The 25,834-nt window shown below is 39.0% G+C and overlaps 1 protein-coding gene across 1 annotated transcript in view; it reads left to right on the top strand.

The window, feature by feature from the left end:
- The first annotated feature begins 2,505 nt into the window (after window positions 1–2,505).
- The window catches only part of CENPC (centromere protein C), an 87,938-nt gene continuing 64,609 nt past the window's right edge, over window positions 2,506–25,834 (top strand). The window contains exons 1-4 of the mRNA XM_083377155.1: window positions 2,506–2,565; window positions 4,307–4,353; window positions 8,138–8,202; window positions 11,506–11,641. Coding sequence (XP_083233281.1) covers window positions 2,554–2,565; window positions 4,307–4,353; window positions 8,138–8,202; window positions 11,506–11,641 — 260 coding nt within the window. The 5' untranslated portion in view covers window positions 2,506–2,553. The remainder of the gene's footprint in view (window positions 2,566–4,306; window positions 4,354–8,137; window positions 8,203–11,505; window positions 11,642–25,834) is intronic.

Raw genomic sequence — 25,834 nt, forward strand, 5'->3', positions numbered from 1 at the left:
ATTATTTTTGAGCAATTAAACTCCTTTCCAGCAGCTCGTCTTGTTTTCTTGTGGTCTTTTTCCCTGCTCGGAGGAGGGGGAACCCTGGGAAAATCTTCCAATACCCCCAAATAACAAAAGAGGCCATCTAAAAAGATTGAGATAAAGCATCAATTATCCTCTTCAGTATTACCCTAATACTTTTATGCTGATTAGGAGAGTAGCTAGTATGACTTCCTCAGCAGAGTAACGGAAAAACAACTTTTAATATTTCTTCTGAAAAAGTATTTCAGAAAAATCTGAAATCTGAAAAATCTGGTAGTATGGGACAATTAACAAAATGAAAAAAAACATTTTGCATAACAATTATATATTTAAGAATTTGTGTATGCCCTTTTTATGAGCCTTCTGTTAATCTATTGCAATTATAATTACCATTTTCTGTAATAGCTTTGTATCATGTAGTATCAATCTTGCTAACTCTTGAAAGAAGTAAATGAAAAGTCTTCAAATTTTAATATTGAAAGAGATATTTAAAACTGAATTTGCTGCAGTGGAAATTTACTGAATAGAGAAGCAACTATAATATATGGGAACTGGGAAAGGATAGCACAAAGAAAGGATGTAAGTGAAATATGTAGGAAAAAATTAGCTAGGTCTTAGAGTGGGAAAGGAAGAAGACAAGCTATAAAACATCTGTAAGAGAAGATAACTAGCAAAACAGGAAAGAACCTATTTTTTTCTAAGAGGTCATAAAAAGGGCCAGAACTGAGGCAACTGAGCATGTGCAATTAGTTGATTAATAATAACTGGCACACCTTGCATAAATTATCTCTTAATTTTAATGTACATGTGATGTATAATTTAGTATGTAGCAGGAAATATGTAGGAGGCAGTCTGAAAGAGTGTAACCTCATAGTACCTCAGCCAATGGGGAAAGAGGAGGGATGTGCAGCCGGGACAGACCTGTATAAAGAAGGGAATATTTTGGGTTGGAACTTTGAAAAGAACCGAGCTTTGATAGCTTCTCTCCCCACTTATTGCAATAAACAAAACAAAAGGCCTTCACTGTGTCTTGGCTGGTTATTGGTCAGGCGAGCTTGCTTCTGGTCATGAAGGAAAATAGCCAGGAGCGCATAACACTCTCAAGACTCTTCCCCCCCCTGCTATGTATTCAAAATGGACTGTGATGTATATAGCATATATTTATGTGTGTGCATGTTTGTGTGTAGGTATATGCTTATTTTCTTTTGAGAGCAAGCATCAGGATTTAATTTTTAATGTGTCAGTGTATTCACAGAAAAATGTGACAATAAGTTATCTTTTCTTTTGTGGAATCTAAGGTAGCCACCTGAGTATAGCTTAGACAGGCTACCTTGTTTGTTAGACTTGTATCCTAATTTAGTAGTCTATTTTGTCCAGCTTTTTCTTTGAGGAACACACTTATAGGAGGTAGATTTGGCTAAGCCAGTTGTTATCAACCATGGCAACTTTAAGAAGCGTGGACTTCAATTCTCAGAATTGCCAGCATAATTATGTGCTATCTCTAAAATAAACTTCCGTGGCCAAAAACGGACTTTATGCCGCAGTTCTCCGCTCCCCGTTCACGTCCTGGCCCAGTCATTAATTCAGTGACTATTCTCAGTCTATTTCCAGCTGTAACCATGTTTCTTACCCCGTTGTATTTCATAATCAGGTCACTGCAAAACTTGGGGAAGGCGCCCAGAAAATCTTAGTTTCCTCCATGAGTTCATAGACTACGAGGTCAAACTGAGCAAAAGCTCAATTCAGGGATAAAAGCTCCCTCCTGGATAGCTCCTTCCCTTTCTTCCAGGGGCGGAAAACGGTATACAAGAGAACACTAAGAGGAAAAAACTGGGTCTTTGAGGGTTTCCCCCCCCTTAATGCCCAATGTCTAGCCTCGTTTTTAAACTGTACAATGAAAAGACTAGGATTTGAACGGCAGAAATAGGTCTTACTCATCACATGATAACATTTGTTAAATGCTCTGAAAATATACTTTATTTTTCCGCAAATAGCGGAAGCTAGCAACTTTCCTTCGAGATTTATTCCAGGGGTACAAACTAGCATAGGCTTTTTCTTCAAATAGTTCTCTCAGACGTTCGTTTTTTCTGAATTGTAGACTATTGGACTCCTAAATTGCGTCCTGCTCTTTAAGTTTCCTCTATGGACACGAAACCTTCTAACGCTTCACAAGTTTTAGTAGTATAATTGATACGGAAAACTAAAACATAAATATATTTATTCATGTTTTATTAGAGGGGCAAAACAAAAATTGTAACTACGAGCCTCTTATCTTTTAAAGTCATGGCAATTTCTAACAGGTGATCCAAATGTCTCAACTGTAAACTCGCAAGCTGATCTTCTCTATGTGAGTCTAATTACAAATTTTGCATAGATCTATAAAAATGCTGATTGAGTTCGCTTTCTTCATCCGCCCTCATCTTTTGTGACGTATCGAAGGCCTGACCAACGAACTGTTCTGTGGTGCGCTTGCGTTGTGAGATACGTCGACGTTTTCAAAACGAGAGGAGCGGGACAAATTTCGGTATTATGAATTCGCTGGTGAGAGAAATGCGGAAAGCCCGCTTCGGTAGTTTCTCGAAGTTTTTGTGCCAAGATTTCGTTTGGGGGACCGGGTTTAAGAATTTCTAATCTCTTCCCCTTCTCCGTCTTTGGGTCTGAAATAAGGCGTATTGAATTATATTGTAATCAAAACATGGAGCTCTTAATAAGGTCAAACTCGATCGCGTCACATAACGTATCGTTGCGTATCGCGACGATTTTTGCCTTTGCGGAGCTGGGGTGGGCGTGACCTGAGCGTGACGTATTCGGCCCGCGGGCCACCAGTTTTTAACACTACAACGGAGACTATTTTATTACGTTTAGGTTGCTGGAATTGGGTATGTCTAGTTTAATGAAGACAAGGTCTAGGTCATGATTGCAATGTTCCAATAATCTAAGGGGCTGCCACAAAAAAGGTGGAGTCAGGCTCTTCTCCAAAGCACCTGAAGGCAGGACAAGAAGCAATAGATGGAACCTAATCAAGGAGAGAAGCAACCTAGAAACAAGGAGAAATTTCCTGACAGAACAATTAATCAGTGGAATAACACCCAGAAGTTAAGGGTGCTCCAACACTGGAGGCTTTTAAGAAAGGACTGGACAACCATTTAAACTGAAATGGTACAGATTTCCTGCCTGAGCAGGGGGTTGGACTAGAAGACTTCTAAAATTCCTTCCAATTTTGTTATTCTATCTTGTTTTCTATCTTCTAGTGGGCACCAGTTTAAAGCTCTAGGAGTCTCTTAAGCTAGTGTTGGTATAGCTAGTTCTAGTCTTCCACTGTTCATTTATCATTGGGTAGTGGAAGAAAAAAGGTTGTGACACTTATGTGAGTTGGGCAGCTACAAACATTTGTTTAAGGGTCATTCCATGTCAAGTGGTCTGGGGGTTCCTGCTTGACAATCACGGATTTTGATGAAATTTTGTGTGAACATGCACACATGTCCCCAATGAACATTGGTAAAGTGTTATGTTTGCCAATGCAATACTTGCAGAGATATAGTCATTTGTTTGACCACATACTGCAGCCTTCTACAGTATGGCTGAGGTTCCAGCAACTTTGAGACATATATCTCTGGCGATATTTTGTTGAGAGAAACAAAACTTGGCCATCTTGTACAACTTTTTTTTGCTCTATGAAACAAAAATAACATATTAAATGCTTAGCTTAACAATGTAATTTTATTCTCTCCTTAATACATTATACTGTGTAAGGTTGCTAATATATTTAGAAGAATTTCATTTCAGAACAACTTTCTTAAGGATGAATACTGTGTGCTTCTTTAATGTAAAAAATAGTGGGATGTTGTTAATAGAAGATGATATATGTTGTATTGATTGCATTTATACCATATTGATGGGATGAGCAAATGTATAGTTTTGTAGTCTAAGGTGGCATAGAACAGTTCACTGTTTTTGCCACAAAAGAGTAACAGAATGTTGCAGATTAAAGGGTTTTTTAAATTTCATCATCACTAATCCACCTTCAAGTGAAAATAGCTAATCTCAATTATAAATTATATTTAGTGGGTGATGGATATACATAACTCTAATCAGCAAGTAATTGAAAATTATGGTTTATAAGAGGAATAATTGTGTACAAATAGTTTATCAGTAGAAAATGAAAGCTCCTTCCTGATATTAAAGCAATATGTGGTTATCCAGACTAATCTGTAATCCTACTGTGCTGTATTGAACTTTTATTTTTCTTTTCAAAAAGCATTATATTTTCTCTTTTTAACAGAATCACTTAAAGAACACATATAGGCTAAGATTCTTCAATGGACTACGGTAATTAAACATTAATGTTTAATTATGTTTATTTAATAATGTTTATTTCCTAAAGTATATTGAAATAGATAAAAAGAGGTTTAATAAAATAAGAAACAATGTATCTTATAGTAAAGTATTTTATATTGATAAAATTAAGAGAAATATGCAGATGCTTCTAAACTTCTAGGTTTAATACCTTTGAGCATTTTTAATGTAAATTCTACCACAATAAATAGTAGGCTGTTTTTGAAATAAAGCAGATTCTTAGAAAAACTTTGTAACATGACATATATAGATAGCCCTTGATATATGACCATAAAGGAGTGTACCCATTACAGTCGCATGTTGTGATGGCTGTTAAGTGAAGCATCTTACTTAATAATCTCCCAATCATTGCTTTCCCAATGCAATCGATAATAATAAAAAAGCTTTGCATTTTTCAGAAGCTTTCTGCCACAATTATCAACCTTGTTAAGGCAGCAAAATAAAGCAGTTTGTCCTGTGGTAAAATGATGGCCGTTTCTAGGTTGCCACCACATTTCCAGGTTCAAATCATTCCGTTTTCTTGCCTTAATGTGGTTTGCATAGTAATACACAAACCTTCTGCAGCTTTCCATAGTACTGTGCAACCTTGTTAAGGAGGCAAAATTGAGTGATTTTGTCCCTTGCCCACGCAGCACAATTCCAGAATCATACCATGCAGCCGAGAAAAAAACTAACTCATTCGAGCACTATGGAAGGCTGCAGAACTGTTCAAAAGATGAGGAGGAGTATGTGGGACTGCTGGGGTGGGAGCCAGGTCCAAAGCCAGCAGAGAGCCATTAAGTTGGGGATGCTTGCAGGGACTCAGTTGGATGGGGAAGAAAAGTAGGGGTCATTGCAGCATCCCTGCTGTTGGTTGTAAAGATGAATGAATATGGGGGTGCTGTAGATTGAGTCATAAGTAGTTTTGGGGTTGTCATAACTTCAGATGCCCATTAAGCTATCAATTGTATGTCGAGGACTACCTGTAAATATTAGTGGTTAAAAAAGAGATAAAATTACTCTCAATGTGCACATCACTTTTTCAATTTTAATCATGTTGATTATCTTTTATCTCTTGTCCTGTTGGAGGTTTTAATTATTATTCAAACTTCGTTTACATATACAGGATGCCTTGTTTTATTGTACTTTGTTTTATTGTGCCTTGCAGATTTTTTTTCCTGTAAGTCTGTGTCACATTTTGGCATTTTTTTTAATAAATTGATGGGTTTGTGGCAACTTGCATTAAGCAAGTTCGTATATTTTTTCAACAGCATGTACTCAATTCATTGGTAATTCTCAAGTTTGGCAATATTTTACACTTTTTCATTATTAATAAGATCATGATTAGCGTTTTAAGAGTAAAGTATTTTTAATTAATGTACTAATTGTATTTTAAAAAATAACGCTATTGCACACTTATTAGACTATAGGTAATCCTCAACTTACAACCATTTATTTAGTGACTGAAGTTACAATGGCACTGAAAAAAGTGGCTTATGACCAGTTTTCCTATTTACTACCATTGCCCCATCCTCATGGTCATGTGATCAAAATACAGGCACTTGACAACTAGCATGTATTTATGACGGTTGCACTGGGTCATGTGATAACCATTTGTAACCTTTTCAGCCAGCTTCTGACAAGGAAAATCAATGGGAGAAGCCAGATTCACTTAATAACTGTGTCAACGCTGCAAACATTGGATGTTTTTGCTCAGACAATATAAGAGGCAGCCTTTTCCTTTAAACTGTTTTGCTTTGAATCAATTAAGCGGGGGGAGGGGAGAAGGAGAAGGTTGACCCGTGCGCTACAGAAAGGAAGTGAAACTTTGCATGTTAAACTCATTGGAGAATGTGATTCATGACGTGTAATTAAGGGAGGGAATTGTGTATGATACGATGTGTTCAGGGGAGGAGAATTCAGATTCTGGCATCCATCTATGAGTGCTGATGCTTCGTTCTCATTATTATAGACTTTTTAGAAAAACTGCCTGAATGTTCTTTGATCTGTTTCATTAATCGGAACCATGACAAACTACATGATTTGTTTAACAATTGTGGCAAAAAGGTCATAAATTGGGTCACAACTCACTTAACAACTATCTTGCTTAGCAATGGAACTTTTGAGTTCAATTGTGGTCATAAGTCAAGGATTACATGTATAGTCTGATAAATATAACCTTTACAGGCAATGAGAAACAAAATGTGTTATTTGTGTGATTTTTTGTGATATTCATTTTATTATGGTTGGAACTGAACCTGCAAAATCATCATGGTATACTTGTAATTTCATTCAAAACTATTTCAAAGGGCTAAAATTAGCTTCACTCCAAACTTGTGATTTATTAAATATACTTTATGTTGAAAAAATTTATGTTCTTTCAGATCTGTTTTTTCTTTCTGTAGAAATGGAATTACTCCATTTATTTATTTATTTTATTAGTGATTTCCTATAAATACAGGATACATGTATGCATTACAGTCTACCCAGGGTTACAACCTGTGTGTGGGTGTGTGTATTTTGGTCTTATTCACAGTGATCTCGATATTTATTTATTTTATTATATTTACCGCCCTTTCCCGAAGGACTCAGGGCAGTTTACAGGGTAATTAAAACAAAAAATACAAAAGTTAAAAACAGATTTAAAAAATTATATCCGTCCCTGAACAAATAAAACCCCAGTTAAAATTAAAATTAAAATTAAAATTCTCAGCCTGGGCCAGAGAGCTCGAAGAGCCAGGTCTTCAGGTCCAGGCGGAACGAACGGAGGTCGGGGGTGGTCCTAAGCTCCACTGGCAGCTGGTTCCAAAGGGCAGGCGCACCCACTGAGAAGGCCCTATCCCTTGGTGTTGTCCGCTGGCAGTCTCTTACCGGCAGTACGCTGAGAAGACCCTCCCTGTGGGAGTGCACTGTACGAAGGGAGCTTGATGCCGGCAGCAGGTGTTCCCTCAGATAACCCGGACCCAAGCCGGGTCGACAGACTACAGCAACAGGCCCTATCCAGTAAGATGAAGTTCAGTGGGTTTTGGCAGCAAAAAACAAATGCATGGTTACAGAATAGGTGGTCCTTGTCTCAGCAATAGTAACTTTGAGAGAATCTAGCTGTCCTAGTGGACTACCACTTTAATCTGATCCAGTTGTTTGTTGCAGTTATCAAAAGGCCAATGCAGTCCTAGGCTGCATCGCAAGGATAGCATCAAAATCACAATAAGAGATAATATCACTTTGTGCTGCCCAAGTGAGGCCACACTTGGAATATTGCATCCAATTCTGGTCACAGAGACAAAAAAGATGCTGAGAAAGAGTGCAGAGAAGAGCAACAAAGATGATAAAGCATCTGGAAGCTAAATTTTAGGATGAACAGTTAGGGAACTAAGTATGTCTAGCCTAATGAATTGAAGGATTAGAGTGACATGGTAGCTGTCTTCCAGTACTTGAGGGAAAGTCATAGAGATGTGGAGGTTGACTTACTCTCCAAAACATCTTAAGGTAGGACAAGAAGCAATGGCTGGAAGCTCTCAACGAGAGATCTAACCTGGAACTAAGGAGAAATTTCCTGACAGTGAGAGCACTTAACCATTGGAGGAACTTGCTTCCCATAGTTGAGAGTGCTCCATCACTGGAGGTTTTCAAGAAGAAACTGGACAGTCATTTATCCAGGATGGCTTGATTTGCTGCAATGCTGTACTGTAGTTTGACCTATTTTTGCCAATAATGCAGAGTTTGCAGATTAGAAATACTTTATAATTGGCTAACCTTGTTTTTTTTTCTATGCCAGTAAAAAAAATGCTACTGATATACAAAGAGAAAGTGTATTGGAATGTGTTGAAGACTGTTTTGAACGTAAGTTCAATGGATGAATGTAAAGTATTTTAATGAAATGAAGAGAAAATTATTGAGAAAATTATCTTATCTGAACTATGGTCCTATCACAATATTATAATTGATATTATTTCAATTCGAATCATGGGTGAATGGAAGTAATTTTCTGTAGTTAAGACTTTGAATAAAGGTGACAAAATATTTCAAGCTTGCAATGTTTGAAGTTCAGATGGATTGTAATAGGTTGAACAACCTGCTTAAAGTGCAGTTTTGACTTTAAGATGTTTTGGATAGCCCCGTTTAAGATCCATAAGTGTTGCTTAGACTGCTGCACAGTATCGCACTTGACTGGAAAAGGTACAAGTCCAAGTACCATGGGAAAGTTCAACAGGATTCTTTTTAAAATAATTTTATTAAAATGCAACAAAAAAAATCAAGAAAAAAGTATGAAGACCCCTCCATCGCCAAGAAACAACTTTCACCATCAACATAGCAAATATAAGCAATTGCACAGTCTTCATCTGCTCTTAGTTAAAACTCTTCATCCCATACCCATTTCTTCATAAAAGAGAAATCAAGTATCATTGTTTTCAATATAGTTACCAGCAAAAAATTAAAAGCTCTAAAATGTTAACATTAATTTAACATATATAAAATGCAACATTCCACATCTATTATCTATAGCAAATCCCATTTAAAAGGCATTAAATGGTCTCAATATCCTAACAATTAAAACTCTTTGGTAACATGACAAATAGAGACCATTTCTCCATTACTAAAGACAAGCTCCAGTATTCAATGTTCCAAATAACAATTTATCGTATTCAAATATGCATTCTATATCTGTCAGGACCCACCCCAATCCACATCTTAGGAAAGAAAGAACTCTTGAACCAGAAATTGTCCAAAAGGAGCTTTTACTAAAACATGTTTGGAGATGGAAATACTAGACAGGATCTGAAACTGTGTTACAGTTTGGTACTTTTTAAAGAGTCCCCGGTCGAACCCCCTCCCTTCAAGCCATCTGGTTTGTCCCAGATCAATTAAAATTCAGGTGTCAAATCCTTCCATGGGAAAGAGGGAACTCTCATGTCTTTACAACAATTACTCCCTTTAGAGATTTAAATCTGAGATACAAACCAGATCTCTTCCCCCCCCCTTCCTTTGTTGTTTTAGTTCAAAGGTTCTCCCCCTTGCTTCTTGTCCTGCGTTCAGGTGCTTTGGAGAATAGCTTGGCTCCCTCTTTATGTGGCAGCCCCTGAGATATTGGAACACTGCTATCATGTCACCCCTCACCCCTCTCTTCGTTAAACTACACATACCCAATTCCAGCAACCGTTCCCTATTTTCCTAATTCACTTTTTCACTTTTCCTAATTCACTCTAAAGCTTTCCCTGCGCAGAGCCTTAAGTAACACCAGCTGCCTGCAATTAGTGCAGGTTCGCATCCCACCAGGCTCAAGGTTGACTCAGCCTTCCATCCTTCTGAGGTAGGTAAAATGAGGACTCAGATTGTTGGGAGCAATAAGCTGACTTTGTAATAATGCTGCTTGTGGGGGTGTGTGTGTGAAAGCCCTAATAAGCAGGCATATACATAGAATGAAGGCTATTGCTAAGCACATTGATTTGTGCTTTAAATTGTAAGCCGCCCTGAGTCTTCGGAGAAGGGCGAGATATAAATGGGATTTTTAAAAAAAAGACCAAATGGGAGATCCGCTCCAGGTTTTCCAGCCAGCCTGCCCAGTTCCTGAGTCAAATGTGTCCTTAGAGCTAAGCAGCTGCTCTGACTGCACCACTCTTTCTGGAGGGAGGGCTAAAATCCCCCTTACCTCACCGTAGGAGGGAAAATGCTTAGCAGCTTAAGGTATAGAAAGTAATTAGGGTGTAAAAGAGGTAGATCTTACCCAGTCTCTTCTGTGCTGCTTTAAAAGTTGCCTGGTGGAAAATGTGACTTCGGCTGTTCAGAGCCTAGAGATGAGCCATAATGGCCGGTCCTTTCGTCCAACGGTTTGGAGGGATCGCCAGGTCTAACGGGAGAGTTGCGGCTCTCCCGCGATCCAGCGAGCACCCCTCCTTGCTGGTTGCCTCTTCAGGGCGACTTTCGGCCCTTTTCAGGTCCCCCCAGCGATGCGAAACTGGACGGGGGAGAAAGAGCAAGTCTCCCAACTGTCCATTGTGGCTGCGTGGCAAATCGGAAGCCAGAACCTTACTTTTTTCACCATTGAATTTCATTTTGTTAGATAGTGCCCAATGCCACCCCATGGATATAGGGGAGTATGGTCCAAGTGGTAGTGGTTGGAAGCCTGTCATCTGCAGCACATGGCACCCGTTGTTGATGGTGGCGTCAAAATCAGTGGAATAGCTGTTTTCACTTGCTGTGCTGCAGTGTGTGTTTACAAGCTCAAAATCTGGGCCAGATATGTGGACACATTTGTGGTCATCAGTAACAGCAACAGTAAGCATCCTACCACCCACAAAATCGGCTGTATCGGCACCCTTTTCAGCAGAGTAAACACACACTACAGCACAGCAAGTGAAAAAGCCAAGAAAGAGTGCTTTCTCCACACAAGCAGGGTAGGAGGAGAGCAGCAGCATGCCAAAATTCAAACAGCTGTCAATAAGCGTAACGGAAGCAGCAGTTGAGCAGTTGATTGCAGCAGGATGTGAGCTGAATGTGTAACTGAGAGACTAGATGCCAAATTGTGATTTTAATATAGATTTTATCTGTTATTTATTATTTTACTTTAGAACCTTTTACTAGATATTCATTGAGTGTTTTTATTTGTTTGGGTCTCTGCTCTTTGACTGTAATAAACTTGAACTTGAAAGCTGTCTTCCAGTACTTGAAGCATCTGTCACCAAGCCGAGGGGATTGACTTATTCTCTAGGGTACCTGAGAGCAGGACAAGAAGTAATGGGTGGTAGCTTCTAAAAATGAGGTCCAACCTAGAAGAAGAAATTTTCTGTCAGTGAATAATCAATAGAATAACTTGCTTCTAGGGATTGTGGGTGCCCCATTAATGAAGGATTTCAAGAATAGACTGGAAAAACCATTTGAGTGGGATTGTATAAGGCTCCTGCCTGAAGCAGCAGGTTGGACTAAAAGATTCCTAGGGTTCTTTCCAAGCTTATAATCCTATGTTTCCATATGTATAGTAAGAAAGCTATGGTTTTAAGTTAGATTGTAAGAAAATAAATCTGTCCTAAGAAAAATGTACTAATAAATTTGTTAGTTATAATTTAAGGTAATACCAGGAGAAGGTTGTTTTTCTTATCTCAAAAAGAATGATAATGTTGCACGTATTTCTCTGTCTTATCCATAAAGTAGACAACAAGGTCTCAGAAGAAATTCAGGAAAACGATATTGAGGTGTGGTCCTTAGGATCACCAATCCTTCTTGAAGAAGATGGAGAAAAAGGAGAAAGAGAAGAAGAAGATGGAGAGAAATCATGTGCAAAGGAGTAAGTTATTTCATATGACTATTAAATATTTCGTGAAAGTATTTTATTCATGTCCAAGTTAGTGTAGATAAATGATCAATTGTTGAGAGAAGATTGTTTTTTCCCATGTTTTGGTAATTAATGTGGGATGAGCCTGGGACATGCCTTTATCACACAAAGTATCTTACAACAGAAAAAGAAGAAAAAATCATTTTTTTAAAAAAAATCTAATTCTAGCTTTCTTCTTGTGCCAGGCAGGCTTCCATATCATTGCCTTTAGCTTCTCAAATATGTCTCCCTTTCTTCCTACGTACGTTGTTTGAATCCAGGGAGACCATCCAGTTATCAATTTTTCATTGAGAGTGACCCCTTTGTAGTCATTAAATTTTCGTTCCAGTAAATCCAATCTCCATGTTTAGCATAGTGCAGTTGTCATTAATTCAATCTGGTCTTCTTCTTCTTCTTTCAAATCCATCTGGCTTAGGTAAGAGGTCATGTCTAGTGTTGTAGTTGTTGTTTGTTTGGTTGAAGTCTTGGTGTACTGTATTTGAAGGCCTTTGGCATCCTCCATCCTAGTATTGCTTTCTTCAGCTTCTGTTGCTTGTTAAATTGTAGGTTTTATAGTTAAAGTCAAAGTTTGGGCATCAAGGTTCTCAGTAGATTGTACTTGTACTTTAAAGTCCTCTGTTTTGTTGTTAAATTCCTCATCTTCTGTTTGTTTTTGGATTGTCAGATCATCAATTGAAGTAAGAGTCTCATTTGGTGAGTTTGTGCTGTCAGATTTGTCTTTAGGTCTGGCTTTTATTTCTGCAGTCATTGCCAAAATTGTATCACGTATACGTTTATAGTCAAGTGGTGGAATATATTATTCCATTTCTTTAGTATTTTGCAAATAGGCCTTTAGTGGAGGCTATTTTAATAAAAGTCAATAAATGTCCACCTCCACTATTCCTAAAGGTTGTTTTCAGTCCCAGGTGTTCCCAATTTTTATCTTTAAAGATAATGTCAAGGACAAGTCTGTTAGAGCCAGATCTCAGAGTAAAAAAAAGGTTTACTTGCTATACCAGGTTTTGCCACAATATGTCCTCAATAGCTTGTACAATCATTTTGCAGACTAATATAATATAAGTCTTTTTATCCAATTAATTCATTTTAGTAGTAAATAGGGTAGTAGGTCCCCCTAAAAATAAGCAATAAAAACTTTTCAGTGGCCCAAAAATTTCACAGGTACAGATAGGGTTGCTTAGTTATTTAGCTTAGTCATTTAATTTCTTTTGAGGCTTTAAGGTTGTAAATCTGCAAGTAAGCAGTTGCCGATCTTTCAAGAAGGGGGAAAAAGATTTTCAAGTAAGTCCCACAGGAAAGTAATTAGGGAAGTAAGAAGGGTAAGGTCTCACCCAAATCCTCCAGATTCATTGTGCTTGATAATGATTTTGGCTTTTGGCAGGGAACGGCTTAGTGATCGGCCATATTAATGGCCGATCTCTTGTTCTTCAGGCCAGAGGAGCAACTCCAGATCAAACGGAGGGCTGCTGCCCTTCTGTGATCGCAGAGAGATAGTCTCACAGTGGTCACCCCTCCAGGGTGACTTTTAACCTTTTGCAGGGTCCTCCGAGTAAGAAAGACCAGACTGCGTGGAGGGAGCTTCTCCCGGAACGTCTGCCAGCACTGCATGTGCAAACCGGAAACTGGTCAGTCTATAATTTTAGTGGCAGGTTTATTTTAACAGTGAGAGAGAGAATAACAACAACAAAAATCCAGAAAAATGCATTTCAAAAAAGTTATGAATTGATTTGCATTTTAATGAGTGAAATAAATATTTGCTCCCTTATCAATCAGCAAGATTTCTGGCTTCCAGGTGTCTTTTATACAGTTAATGAGTTGAAATTAGGAGCATGTTCTTAAAGAGAGTGCTCTGAATCTCAGCTTGTTATCTGTATAAAAGACACCTGTCCACAGAAGCAATTGATCAATGAGATTCCAAACTTTCCATCGTGGCTAAGACCAAAGAGTTATCCAAGGATGTCAGGGATAAGATTGTAGACCTACACAAGACTGGAATGGGCTACAAGATATTGCCAAGCAGCTTGGTGTGATTATTCGCAAATGGAAGAAACACAAAATAACTGTTAATCTCCCTCGGTCTGGGGCTCAGTGCAAGATCTCACCTCTTAAAGTTTCAATGATCATGAGAACATTTAATTAGAATGTGCAGAATCTTAGAATGTGCAGGAATGGATAGATTAACGTTAGAGATCAAAGAAAATTCAGTTTATTATAGAACATGGGATAATTTTTACCAATGGATAGAAAAATGAACTAGTGAAAAATGAATGTGATTTGTTATTTTGAATATATATAGCAAGAAGAATGACATACAGTATATTGATGAACTGATACTGTTTTTGATTATTGTTTATTACATTTTCTACAGTTATCTATTACTATAATAACTATTGTTAATTGAACATATGTACCCGGACAATAGTCTGTTTGCTAAAGAACGAAAGTGTTATTGGGGGATAATCCCAATGTTGATCCCAACACTGTCCTAATCCCAACCCCAATCCTGATCCCAACCCCACCCTAAACCCTAATCCCTAACCTGATCCTATTTTATCCCTAACCCTATAAAATTCAATAAAATCCTTTAAAAATAAAATAAAATAAAATAAAATAGAGAAATGGTTACTAACGCTAGTTTTCATCAAGAAATATTTTGTAAAATATCTAAGTTTATTTTGAAAATGAAGTTCCTTGGACTGACCTTTTGTGATGTGTGAAAATCCAGTTGCCTGTCTTTCTTCCCTAGAAATTCAGCTACTGTAAAGCCTGAAGAATTTGAATTTTTGACAGATGAATCTTTTGAGTTGTCTTCTACATCTTGTATTTCAATTTCTCGAAAAAAACAAAAACCACAGAAAAAGAGAACATCTGCATCATTTGAAGGAAACAAGGAAGCTCAGCATAATGAAAGAGGAAAAAATAAAAGGGTATTGGAGAAAACAATTATGCCAATTCCATTGAAGGAAATCAAGACAACAACATGTAATGTTGGTGAAAGAAGTTTTGATGGATTTCAAAATGCTTCAAGAATTAAACAAGTAATGGCTGTGGAGAATGATAAATCGCAATTCGTTAGGTCTGTTGTTACCATCCAAGAAACAAGGAAGCAAATGCAGTCTAAAAATAAATATAAAGATTCAGCAGAAATACATAAAAGAAGTCACTCAATATGTGGAAAGCAATCACAAGGCCTCATACCTTCATTCGAAGCAGATCAAAAATTATCAGTCCAGATACAACCTGTAGAAACTATAAAACAAAGCTCATCTCAGAATAAACTGACCACACTTACAAAACTGCAATATGAAACTCAGCAGGAGTGCACAGTATTGGCTCTATCATCAAAGGATTGCACACAATCTAAGCATACAGATATTTATTCTGAAAATTCAGGTTCTATGCCAAGCTTTGTTCCTGTAGCTCAGCAGTCATGCCATAATACACTGGTTAAAAAGCCACAGTTACCATCCAAAAAACAATTGGGGACTCAAAAGAAAAAGAAAAGACCCCCTGTTGGACCTATGGAGATGAAGAACAGGCAATTGGTTTCAAAGAAGAGCCTTGAAGATGATCATGAAGAGCAACAGTTAGATAAAAAGAACAATCTTCATCCTTTTAAGCTAAGAGCTGAGCTAAATAGAGCAACATCTCCAATAGTAAAAGAGACTTCTGTAGCAAAGCCTCAGAGTAATATAGTACATCAAGAGGATTCTTGTGAGCAGCATGTGGCAAAAAAACACTCAAATGTTTCAGTAACACAACAAAACAGTGAAGGAGTTTTATCACAGTAAGTTATTATTGTAAAAGTATGTTTTAATTCTACCTTTTCTTAATGCAATGCAATTTTGTACATTGGGATTATTGATCAACCATGAATACTCAACCCAAGTGATTTAAATCTCTTCTGAGGTATGGACGTCTTAGATTGCTATGGAGCTTTGATAATTCCTTGAGTACACATACCAATTACCATACTTTGTTCTCTTATTATTTAAAATACTTACCGTATTTTCCGGCGTATAAGACGACTGGACGTATATGACGACCCCCTACATTTCCTGTTAAATTATAGGGTTTGGGCTATACTCGCCATATAAGACTACCCCTCTTCCAACGCACACCAAATAAAAATTAAAAAACATCAGATTTGATTTTAATATGGTAATTTTAATTCAAATGCTTATGACATGCAGGTACTTAGTAGGAAAACTGTCATAAACATAAGGCTGTTTGTCATCAAACATGTAAACATAAAACAGTGCAAGTGGATTAAACTTAATAATATAATAATAATAATAGTAATAATAATAATAATAATAATAATAATAATAATAATAATAATAATGTTGGAAGGGACCTTGGAGGTCATGTAGTCCAACCCCCTGCTAAGGCAGGAAACCCTATACCATTTCAGACAAATGGCTGTCCAGTCTCTTCTTAAAAACTTCCAGTGTTGGAGCATTCACCACTTCTGGAGGCAGGTTGTTCCACTGGTTAATTGTTCTAACTGTCAGGAAGTTTCTCCTTAGTTCTAGGTTGCTTCTCTCCTTGACTAGTTTCCATCCATTGCTTCTTGTCCTGCTTTCAGGTGCTTTGGAGAATAGCTTGGCTCCCTCTTCTTTGTGGCAGCCCCTGAGATATTGGAACACTGCTATCATGTCACCCCTCACCCCTCTCTTCGTTAAACTACACGTACCCAATTCCAGCAACCCTTTTCCTATTTTCCTAATTCACTTTTTCACTTTTCCTAATTCACTCTAAAGCTTTCCCTGCGCAGAGCCTTAAGTAACACCAGCTGCCTGCAATTAGTGCAGGTTCTCATCCCACCAGGCTCAAGGTTGAGTCAGCCTTCCATCATTCCGAGGTAGGTAAAATGAGGACTCAGATTGTTGGGAGCAATAAGCTGACTTTGTAATAATGCTGCTTGTGGGGGGGGGGTGAAAGCTCTAATAGGCAGGCATATACACAGTATGAAGGCTATTGCTAAGCACATTGATTTGTGCTTTAAATTGTAAGCCACCCTGAGTCTTCGGAGAAGGGTGGGATATAAATGGGATTAAAAAAAAAAGACCAAATGGGAGATCCGCTCCAGGTTTTCCAGCCAGCCCGCCCAGTTCCTGAGTCAAATGTGTCCTTAGAGCTAAGCTGCTGCTCTGGCTATGCATTCCCCACCTGCCTTTCAAGTTGCTCTTGCATTCCCCACCTGCCTACAGCTGCTCTTCAACTTTAGAAGGAAAAAAGCCCAGACCCCAGCCTGTAAAAAATCACAGACAGCAGCTTCTACTCCAATTGGTCCCGCTTTCCCTGCACAGACTAAATGGAAGATCCACTCCAGGTTTTCCAGCCAGCCCTGTCCCTAAAGTTTCAGCACCCCTGACTTTTGAGAAGATTTTCATGGGTTAAAAAGTAGTCTTATACGCCGGAATCTACGGTATATGCTTGTATTTATCCCTAGGAATCCTTAGGCATTTTATAACAGTTGTAGACAGTTCTAAGATAAGCTAAATTAAATAAAAGGAGAAATGGCTGGAAAATGGTAAGAAAAAGGGAATATATAAAATATACCTGAAAAACAAAATAACAGAATTGGAAGGGACCTTGGAGATCTTTTAGTCCAACCCCCTGCTCAAGCAGCAAAACCAATACCATTTCAAGCAAATGGTTGGTTCTCTCCTTGATTAGTTTCCATCAATTGCTTCTTGTTCTGCCTTTGGGTGCTTTGGAGCAGGGCTTTTCAACCATGGTACTTGTGGTACATTGGCACCTGGCAGGTGGTATGCGACCATCCTAGAAAAGTGGTAGCGGGGGAGGGGAATGAGCTGAACCAGTGGCAGCACTGCACAAGCCTGAGCGAGATGGCTGAAGCTGTAGGGCTGTCAGGGCTCAGCAGAAGCACCAGGATCAGCGCCAGGCTCCAGCTGGATCTCAGCGCTGATCCTGGTGCTTTGCTAAGCCCAGAAGAAGTGCCAGTCAGGCTGGAATATTGCAGCGTCTCCAGGGTCTTGTGATTTACATTCATATGCTTGGCAACTGATTCATATTTATGACTGTCACAGTGTCCCAGGTCATGTGAAGTGACCAAAACCTGCTGCAACTACCCAGCAAATGGGGGTTGGGGGAAATAAAAACCAAACACCTCCCCACCTCTCCCCCACTGCCAATCCTCAACAGAAATGCTCACAACAATGAAAACCTTGAGCAGGAGGAAGAGCACCGCCGGGCGGGCAGGTGCTTTGCTCGGCTGTGGCTTGGGGGGCACTTTTTTCAGTGCCGTTGTAACTTAGAACAGTCACCAAGTGAACTGTTGTAAGCTGAGGACTACCTGTACTTCATCACATTTTTCCTTTTTTTTTTTTTGGTCATCAAGTTTTTGACACCTTGCTAGGCGACTGGTGGTCCTTGGATGTTGCCATATCCTAAAAGTGGTACAATGCGTGAAAAGGTTGAAAAGCCCTGCTTTGGAGAATCATTGACTCCCTCTTCTTTGTGGCAGCACTTCAGATATTGGTACACTGCTATGATATCACCCCTAGTCCTTTTCACTGAAGTAAACACCTAATTCCTACAACTGTTCTTTGTATATTTTATCCTCCAGTCCCCTAATCATCTTTGTTGCTCTTCTGTGCACTCTTTACACTACAAACATCAGCACTGGATTTGGAGTATTGTAATGGGTGCCATTGGAAAAGCCCTATATATTGCAGGCTTTGGAAAACAAAAATATTTTTGAAGTAGCCTACTACCTAAAGGCTTTGTAGATTAAGCCTTAAAGATGGCTTGGCCATAGACTGGCAAGCAGTGCAGATCGTTTAGCAAGATTTAATATCTATAAGATATTATGTCATGTAATCTAACTGCATCAATTCTAGCTAGCTATAGCTTTTAAACCAGTCAGCAGTATAGGGCAGTGATGGCGAACCGTTTAGAGATCAAGTGCCCAAACTGCAACCCAAAACCCACTTATGTATCATCAGGGGTCAGGGGACGTGACCCATTGGGTGGGTGTGGCCCATTGGGTGGGCATGGGTGCGGTGGTAACGGCAGACTGGGTAGGACTAAAAAGTTCAATCAATCAATTCCAAATTTGTGAATCTTTTTTTTCCTGCAAGAAGTTGAAATTGATTGATTGATTGAACCTCCCCCCCCCCCCACAAAAAGCGAAAAGGTTTTATAAAACCCAGCTGAAGGCCTAGGACTGGGCGACGGCGCGTGTGCCCATAGAGAGGGCTCTGCGTGCCACTTGTGGCACGTGCCATAGGTTCGCCACCAAAATTTCTGTTGCTAAGTGAGACAGTTGTTAACTGAATCACTGCATTTTTAAAAAATAATATTTTATTAACTTTCCAATTTTACATTAAATATTTAGAAAGCAACGTGGTGGCTGGGTTAATCAATAGTTCAATAAGATACAAAAATCTTTAGTACAAATCTCAGGTTACAACATCAAATATTTCCTCTCTTTTTCCCTTAATATCTACTGTTTCATATTTAAGCTAATACAGTTCTTATTATATCAACTAAGTAGAAACAACATTATTACATTTATCAATAATTTTTAGCTTATACATATCTTAATTACTTTTACATTAAATCTTTATAGATAATCAATGTCTTGTTATTGATTTTTTCCCCAATTTTTAGTTTCCCATCAATATACAAATTTAACATTTGATATTTATAATTTTCAGGCTTTAGGTAATCAAAGTTTCCCTCGTCTCAATTCATAACATAATCTAATATTCATAATACATATCTTACTTATTTGAATATAGTCTTGTTCTATTTCCCCAAAGTTATCTATTTCCCACCATATTAATAATACAATATCCTCTTTAATAAATCAAAATCATTATATATGTTGTCTGGGTTAATAAATCAAAAATATTCATATTTTTTTCTTTTGGGTCTAATTTTCAAATATTAAACAAATAGAATCCTTATTTTCAACTAGTTTCCAAATATTTTAAATTTAATGACCAAAATTCCCCTTATCTGAACTTCTCTGTTTAACCCTTTAATTAGTAATATGACATCCCCTCTAATAAATCAAAACCCCAATTTCCTTCTGCCTTATTCTGGCTTTCTTCCTTTGCCAACTAGCCTTCCATGTGAGTGCTTTTAGATCAGGGGTGTCAAACTCAATTTCATTGAGGGCTGCATCAGCGTTGAGGTTGCCCTCAAGGGGCCGGGTGGGCGTGGCCTGGGTGGGCGTGGCCTATTGGGTGGGTGTGGCTAGAGTGCATATGGCCTACTGGGTGGGCATGGCCAGCTCTACATCGTTCGCATCAAGGGTGCCTATGGGGGCCTGGGCAGGAGTGGGGCAGATCTGAGGGTCTCTGGCAGAAGGAGGGTCTCTGGGCCAGGGCCAAGGCAGTAGGGGCCATTCCCTCACTTCTTTCCAGGATGGCTTCGCGGGCCACATGAAACCACTTCGTGGGCCGGATCCGGCCCCCGGGCCTTGTGTTTGACATCTCTGTTTTAGATCATCAAATAGATCTCACTCTATTATTACATATGTTATCTGAAATAAAGGAGACCATTTGATTGCATTTTTTTAGAAGGAGTACCCCATTTGTATTCATTAAGTTGTCTCCCTATTCCAATTCCCCATGATTGCCCTTGTATGTTTATCTTCCATTCAATCTGTTCTTCTTCTTTCTCAAATTTCTTCTGATTTATATAGAAAATCTTTCCCATTTTCAGTGTTGTCACTCCCTTTTCTGGATTTTCCATTAACTGTATTTGTTGGCCAATTGAGTCCTCTGTCTTAGTATTTGATCGTTCCACTTCTTCTGTTAGCTTCTGCGTTGTTAGCTCTTTGATTGTGTCAAAATTTGGGTTTGTGTATCTAGGCTGGCATCTTGTTCTTTTATACTGGGTCTTATTTTGTCACAAGCTGAAAGAATGGTTTCATGTATTGCTTTCTTTTTTTTTATTAAAGAGTTTTACAAAAACAAAATTTTATATATCCCCAAATCCCTCCCACCCCAAACCCGCCCACTTCCCCCCCCCACTTCCCCGAGCTAAATACAGGATTATAGTTATAATAATCATATTCTAAATAAAAATTATGCATAATATACAATTAACCAAATTCATAATGTGCTTTAACTCCCCTTTAACATAACTACAAACAAAGTACCAATAACAATATCCCACTAAAATCTACTCATAAGCTAAATGGAACTTTTTAGTCCCATATTTGTTCTGAATATAATTTATCCATCTCCTCCAAACCGAAATATATCTTTCCTGTGGATGATCTTTCAAATAAGCAGAAATCTTAGACATTTCTGCAAGATTCGAAACTTTAAACACCCATTCTTCTATAGTGGGCAAACTATCCTTCTTCCAATATTGTCCCACCAGTATTGCTTTCAACCTGGAAAGGATCTTTTCCTGGTTTTCATTCATATTGAGGACTTTAAAATCAGATGTTAAAAATAATTTTATAACCAGATATGGGACTGCTATTTCACATATTTATAGGTAGACTTTATAGTAGAAGTTGTTTGTCAAGTAAAATTGTATAGTCCAAGGTATTTCATCATCATCATACAATAACCAATGTTTCTCAAATAAAGAGATAGGAAATCAATTCTCCACATATAACTCTGAAAGTCAGTAAAGGTTTACATTCATAGTTCAAGCAGGCCAGTTATGTCACCTAAAGGTTCTCTTTACAGCTGAGTTTCTCACAGTGGTCTCTATCAAAAGTCGAAAGGGAAAAACAATAGTTTTTCAAAGTTTATTTCTTTTCTTTTTAGATAAAAATTAGCATATCCAGTAGAAATAGGAATAAGAAAACTTTTAGGAAAACTTTTTAGTCCCCAAATTTCAAAAATATATGCATCCAATTAGATTAAAGTTGTTTGTATAATTGCTTTGTTTCCCTTGGATAGTCAGTCGCCGCTGTTCTTAGAGGGTGGGGCAGGAATTCCCTTCCCTCTCTCCTCACAGGGGAAAAAATACTTAGCGCATCATTTGCAGGAAAGATATTTAGAGTCTTAAAGAGAAGATCAGATCTCACCCAGTTTCATCTGCGTTGCTTTAAAGGTGCTTGATAGTAATTTTGACTTCAGCTGTCAACAGCTTAATGACGAGCCATATTGCTATGGCCGGTCTTTCCCCTGCTGGTTTGGAGAGCAGCCCTGGATCAAGCAGAAGGACTGCCATTTCCCGCGATCAAGCGGGGATCCCTTCCTCACTTATCGTCCTTACAGGGTGACTTTCAACACTTTCCAGGGTCCGCCAGTGGGATGAAATTGGACGCTGAAGATGGAGTTCGCCTCCATGTGTCCAAAGGGGCCAATGGCAAACCAGAAGTCCAACAATACGTTCTTGTCTATGATTTCAGGGAGAGCCCAAATTTGCAGGACTTTTCATTGCCTGAACTTAAAGATATTAAATGTACATTAAGAAAGCTTCATCCATATATCCATGTGTCTGGAGTCGCTGATGGCAAATTGGAATCACTGCGTTTGTTAAGTTAGTAAATTAATCTGGTTTCTCCATTGACTTGCTTATCAGAAGATTGTCAAAGTTATATTATATGACACTAAGACACTGCAACCATCACAAATATGAGTCAATAGCCAATATCTGAACTTTGATCATGTGACCATGGAGATGTTTCAACATTCATAAGTGTGAAAAGTAGTCACAAGTCACTTTTTTCAGTACCATTGTAACTTTGAACAATCATTAAAAGAAATTGAGGACTACCTGTATTACAGTAAAAATATATGTGAGGGCAGCTGTCAAGAATTTTTGTAAAAGTAGGCTTCCTCCCTAGCAGTTTTTGAAAATATATGTGTTATTTCAGTGGCGTGTAGGATGATTGTACAGAAGGCAAAGAAAAGCTGTACTTTCCAAATGGCTATTCGGGAAAAAATAACTTCCTGTCACTTCAAGCCCACATCTTAAGAAAGCAGAACTCTTGGAAACAATTTCTTTCAAGCAGGAACTTTTATTAAGAATAGGAGATAGCAGGCATAAAAAACAGGATCTGAGATTTACCATGCAAAGCAGTAGATTATAGTGTCCCCAAGCAGGACCCCACTCCATAGATCGACACCCCCTCCCGTGTGGGGTAGCCAATCCCCAAGTGTTAAGTCCGTTGTGGGAACCGAGGAGATAATATCAGCCCGGCTCCAACTCACAGGAGGGTCGGCAGCTTTTTCACACCTTTCTCTGGGAGCGTCAACAAAATCCTCCTTTGTTCTATCTCCTCCTTTGTTCTTAATTGACAGTTTAAAAGATAGAGTTCAGAGACAGAGATAATGCAGGAAACAGGATACAGGCCCAAAAAACAAAATAAGGGATTACATTGTAGTGAAGGGAAGAAATGAAAGCAATGCCCTGCAGGCACATCCCCCTCCCCCTTGGAAGCATGGTAAAACTGCAGAGAGGTGGAATGAAATTGAATTGAAATGAAATGAAATAGGAATGGGTTTTGACATCCTGCCCCCCTTAAAAATAGAGATCCACCTGTAGAGAAAAAAAACAGGTATAGAGGTTAGTCTGGCTTTTGGGGATAATTCTGTATGAAATGTCTTTAACAGTTTGGGTGCTCTGACGTGACGTTTGAGGACCCACTCGTTTTGTGAGGAGGGAACGTGTTTCCAGGCTACTAGGTTTTGTGTTGCCCTTCAACCATGATTGGAGGTGGTGGGAGGGAAGTTTAAGTTTTAAGGGCGACTGTTCTCTTTTCAGCAAGCTGCAGAGAAAAATTGGGTGTATTTCCTTGAGGTTTTGGATAGTTCTAATTCTACTGTTACTGGGTTTATGATTCTTTGATTGGACCAAGTTTTTTACAGGGCTGTAGGGATTTTAGGTATTTTGTAGACAAATATACCATTTCTCCTACAATGAATGGTTTAGGTTTGACTCTCCTTTTATCCGCTTGTTCTTTGTATGCTTGTCTAGCTTTGTCCAGGGCTTTCCTAACTACTGGCCAGGTGTTTTGTAATTTGTGCTATCAATTCTTTCAGTGATGGGATTTCCGGTTTGTTTGGGGTTAGTTCTGGCATAGGTTGAAACTTTGACCAGTGGCTACCTGAAAGGGAGTGTAGCCTGTGCTAGAGTGGACTGCGTTATTGTAGGCAACTTCTGCAAAAGGGAGTAGGTCTGTCAGGTTCGTTTGCTGGAAATTAATAAAGCATCTTAAGTATTGCTCAAGTACTGAGTTGGACCATTCAGTTTGGCCGTTACATTGAGGATGATGACTAGATGACAGTCCCTGAGTGGTTCCTAAGAGGGATAAAAACTCTTTCCAGAATTCTGATGTAAATTGCACTCCCCTATCTGATATGATGAGTTGGGGTGCCCCATGCAGTCTGTACATGTGCTGCATGAAAGGTTTCACTAAGGCTTTTGAGGTGGGAATCTTTTGGCAAGGGATGAAGTGCACCTGTTTGGAGAACAAGTCCGTGACCGTCCAGATTACAGTATTCCCATTGCTTTCTGGTAATTCCACTATGAAATCAATGGCTATTTCTTTCCAGGGGGCTGAGGGATTTGCCACTGTTTGTAACAGTCTGGGCGATCTCCCTTGCAACCTCTTTGCAGTTGCGCAAGTTGGGCAGCTGGCCACGTAGCTTTCTATGTCCTTTTTCATGGATGGCCACCAAAATTGCCTTTTAATTAAATGTAAAGTTTTTACAAATCCAAAATGCCCTGCTGATTTTGTATCATGGCACAGCTGCATGAAATTGACCCTCAGGGTGGCTGATATATATATAACCTCTCCCCCACCCATGGCAGCCCATCCTTGATTATGCACATGTCTGTTTTTCTACAACCATTCATCTGTTTCTAAAGTCTTCTGGAATTCGATTCCGGTTTGGCTATTCAGCTGTGGCTTTATTTTGGCTTGGCTCTGGTGGTTACTGGCACTGCCAGTTGTGGTTCGGGCATGAGTGATTTAGAATCGATGGCTCACTTGCTGTTATATTGGGGCATGCGACACAGTGCATCTGCCAGGAAGTTCTTTCCCCCCGGCAAGTGTTTGAGCATGAAATGGAATTCGTGAAAGTGCTGAGACCAGCGGGCTTGCTTAGCAGTGAGTTTTCTGGGTGTTTTTAGTGCTTCCAAGTTTTTGTGGTCTGTCCAGATCTGGAAGAGGATTTTATTCTCTTCAAGGAAATAACGTCATGTAAGTAATGACCACCTCACAGCATACGCTTCCTTCTCCCACACAGCCCAGCGTTGTTCTGTCTCATTGAGTTTCCTGGACATATACGCACATCGTTGCAGTGCCCCATTGTCATTTTCCTGTAATAATACAGCCCACATCGCTTGCGTCCAGCTGTATTACGAAAATTCTATCCAGGTCCAGGTGCCTCACTACGGGTTCGGCAGAAAAAAAGTCTCTTTAACCTCTTGAATGCTGCTTGGCATTCCATTGTTAAGTTCAGTGGCTGGCTGGGTTTCATTGAGCCCTCCCCCCCCCCGTTTTTAACAAGTTCGTAAGGGGCAGGTCTATTTTTTTAAAAATTCCATTTATATCCTGCCCTTCTCCAAAGGCTCAGGGCGGCTTACAAGCTTAGCAGTAGCCTTCATTCTATGTATATGCCTGCTTATTAGGGCTTTCATACACCCCCCAAGCGGCATTTGGGTGAATGAAGGGATGAACAGGCGGTAGAAATTTGCAAAACCCAGGAAACTTTGTAATTTCTTTCTTGTGTGGGGTGGTGCCCATTCTAGTACTGCCTTGACCTTCTCGGGGTCCATTTCGATGCCTTGTGGGGATACGTGATACCCCAGGTAGTCTACTCTTTCCTAGTGGAATTCACATTTCGTTAACTTGACATATAGATGGGCAGCTCGCAGTTTTTTAAAAAACAGCTCTGACTAGGTTGACATGCTCCTCTTTGGACTCGGTGAAGATAAGGATGTCATCTAAATAAACCAGGACCCCCTTAAATAGGTGCTCCCTTAGCACTTCATTGAATAATTGCATAAATACTGCAGGGGGCCCTTGCAGTCTGAATGCCAAAACTTTGAATTGGTAGCACCCCATTGGACAATTAAATGCGGTCTTCCATTCGTCCACTTCCTTGATCTTAATGCGGTAGTACACTTTTCTTAGATCTAGTTTGGTAAAAATCCTTCCTTTCGATAGGTGGGATAACATGTCCTTCATGA

The sequence above is a fragment of the Vipera ursinii genome (genome assembly GCF_947247035.1).
Source record: "Vipera ursinii genome assembly, chromosome: Z".
Taxonomy (NCBI): Eukaryota; Metazoa; Chordata; class Lepidosauria; order Squamata; family Viperidae; genus Vipera; species Vipera ursinii.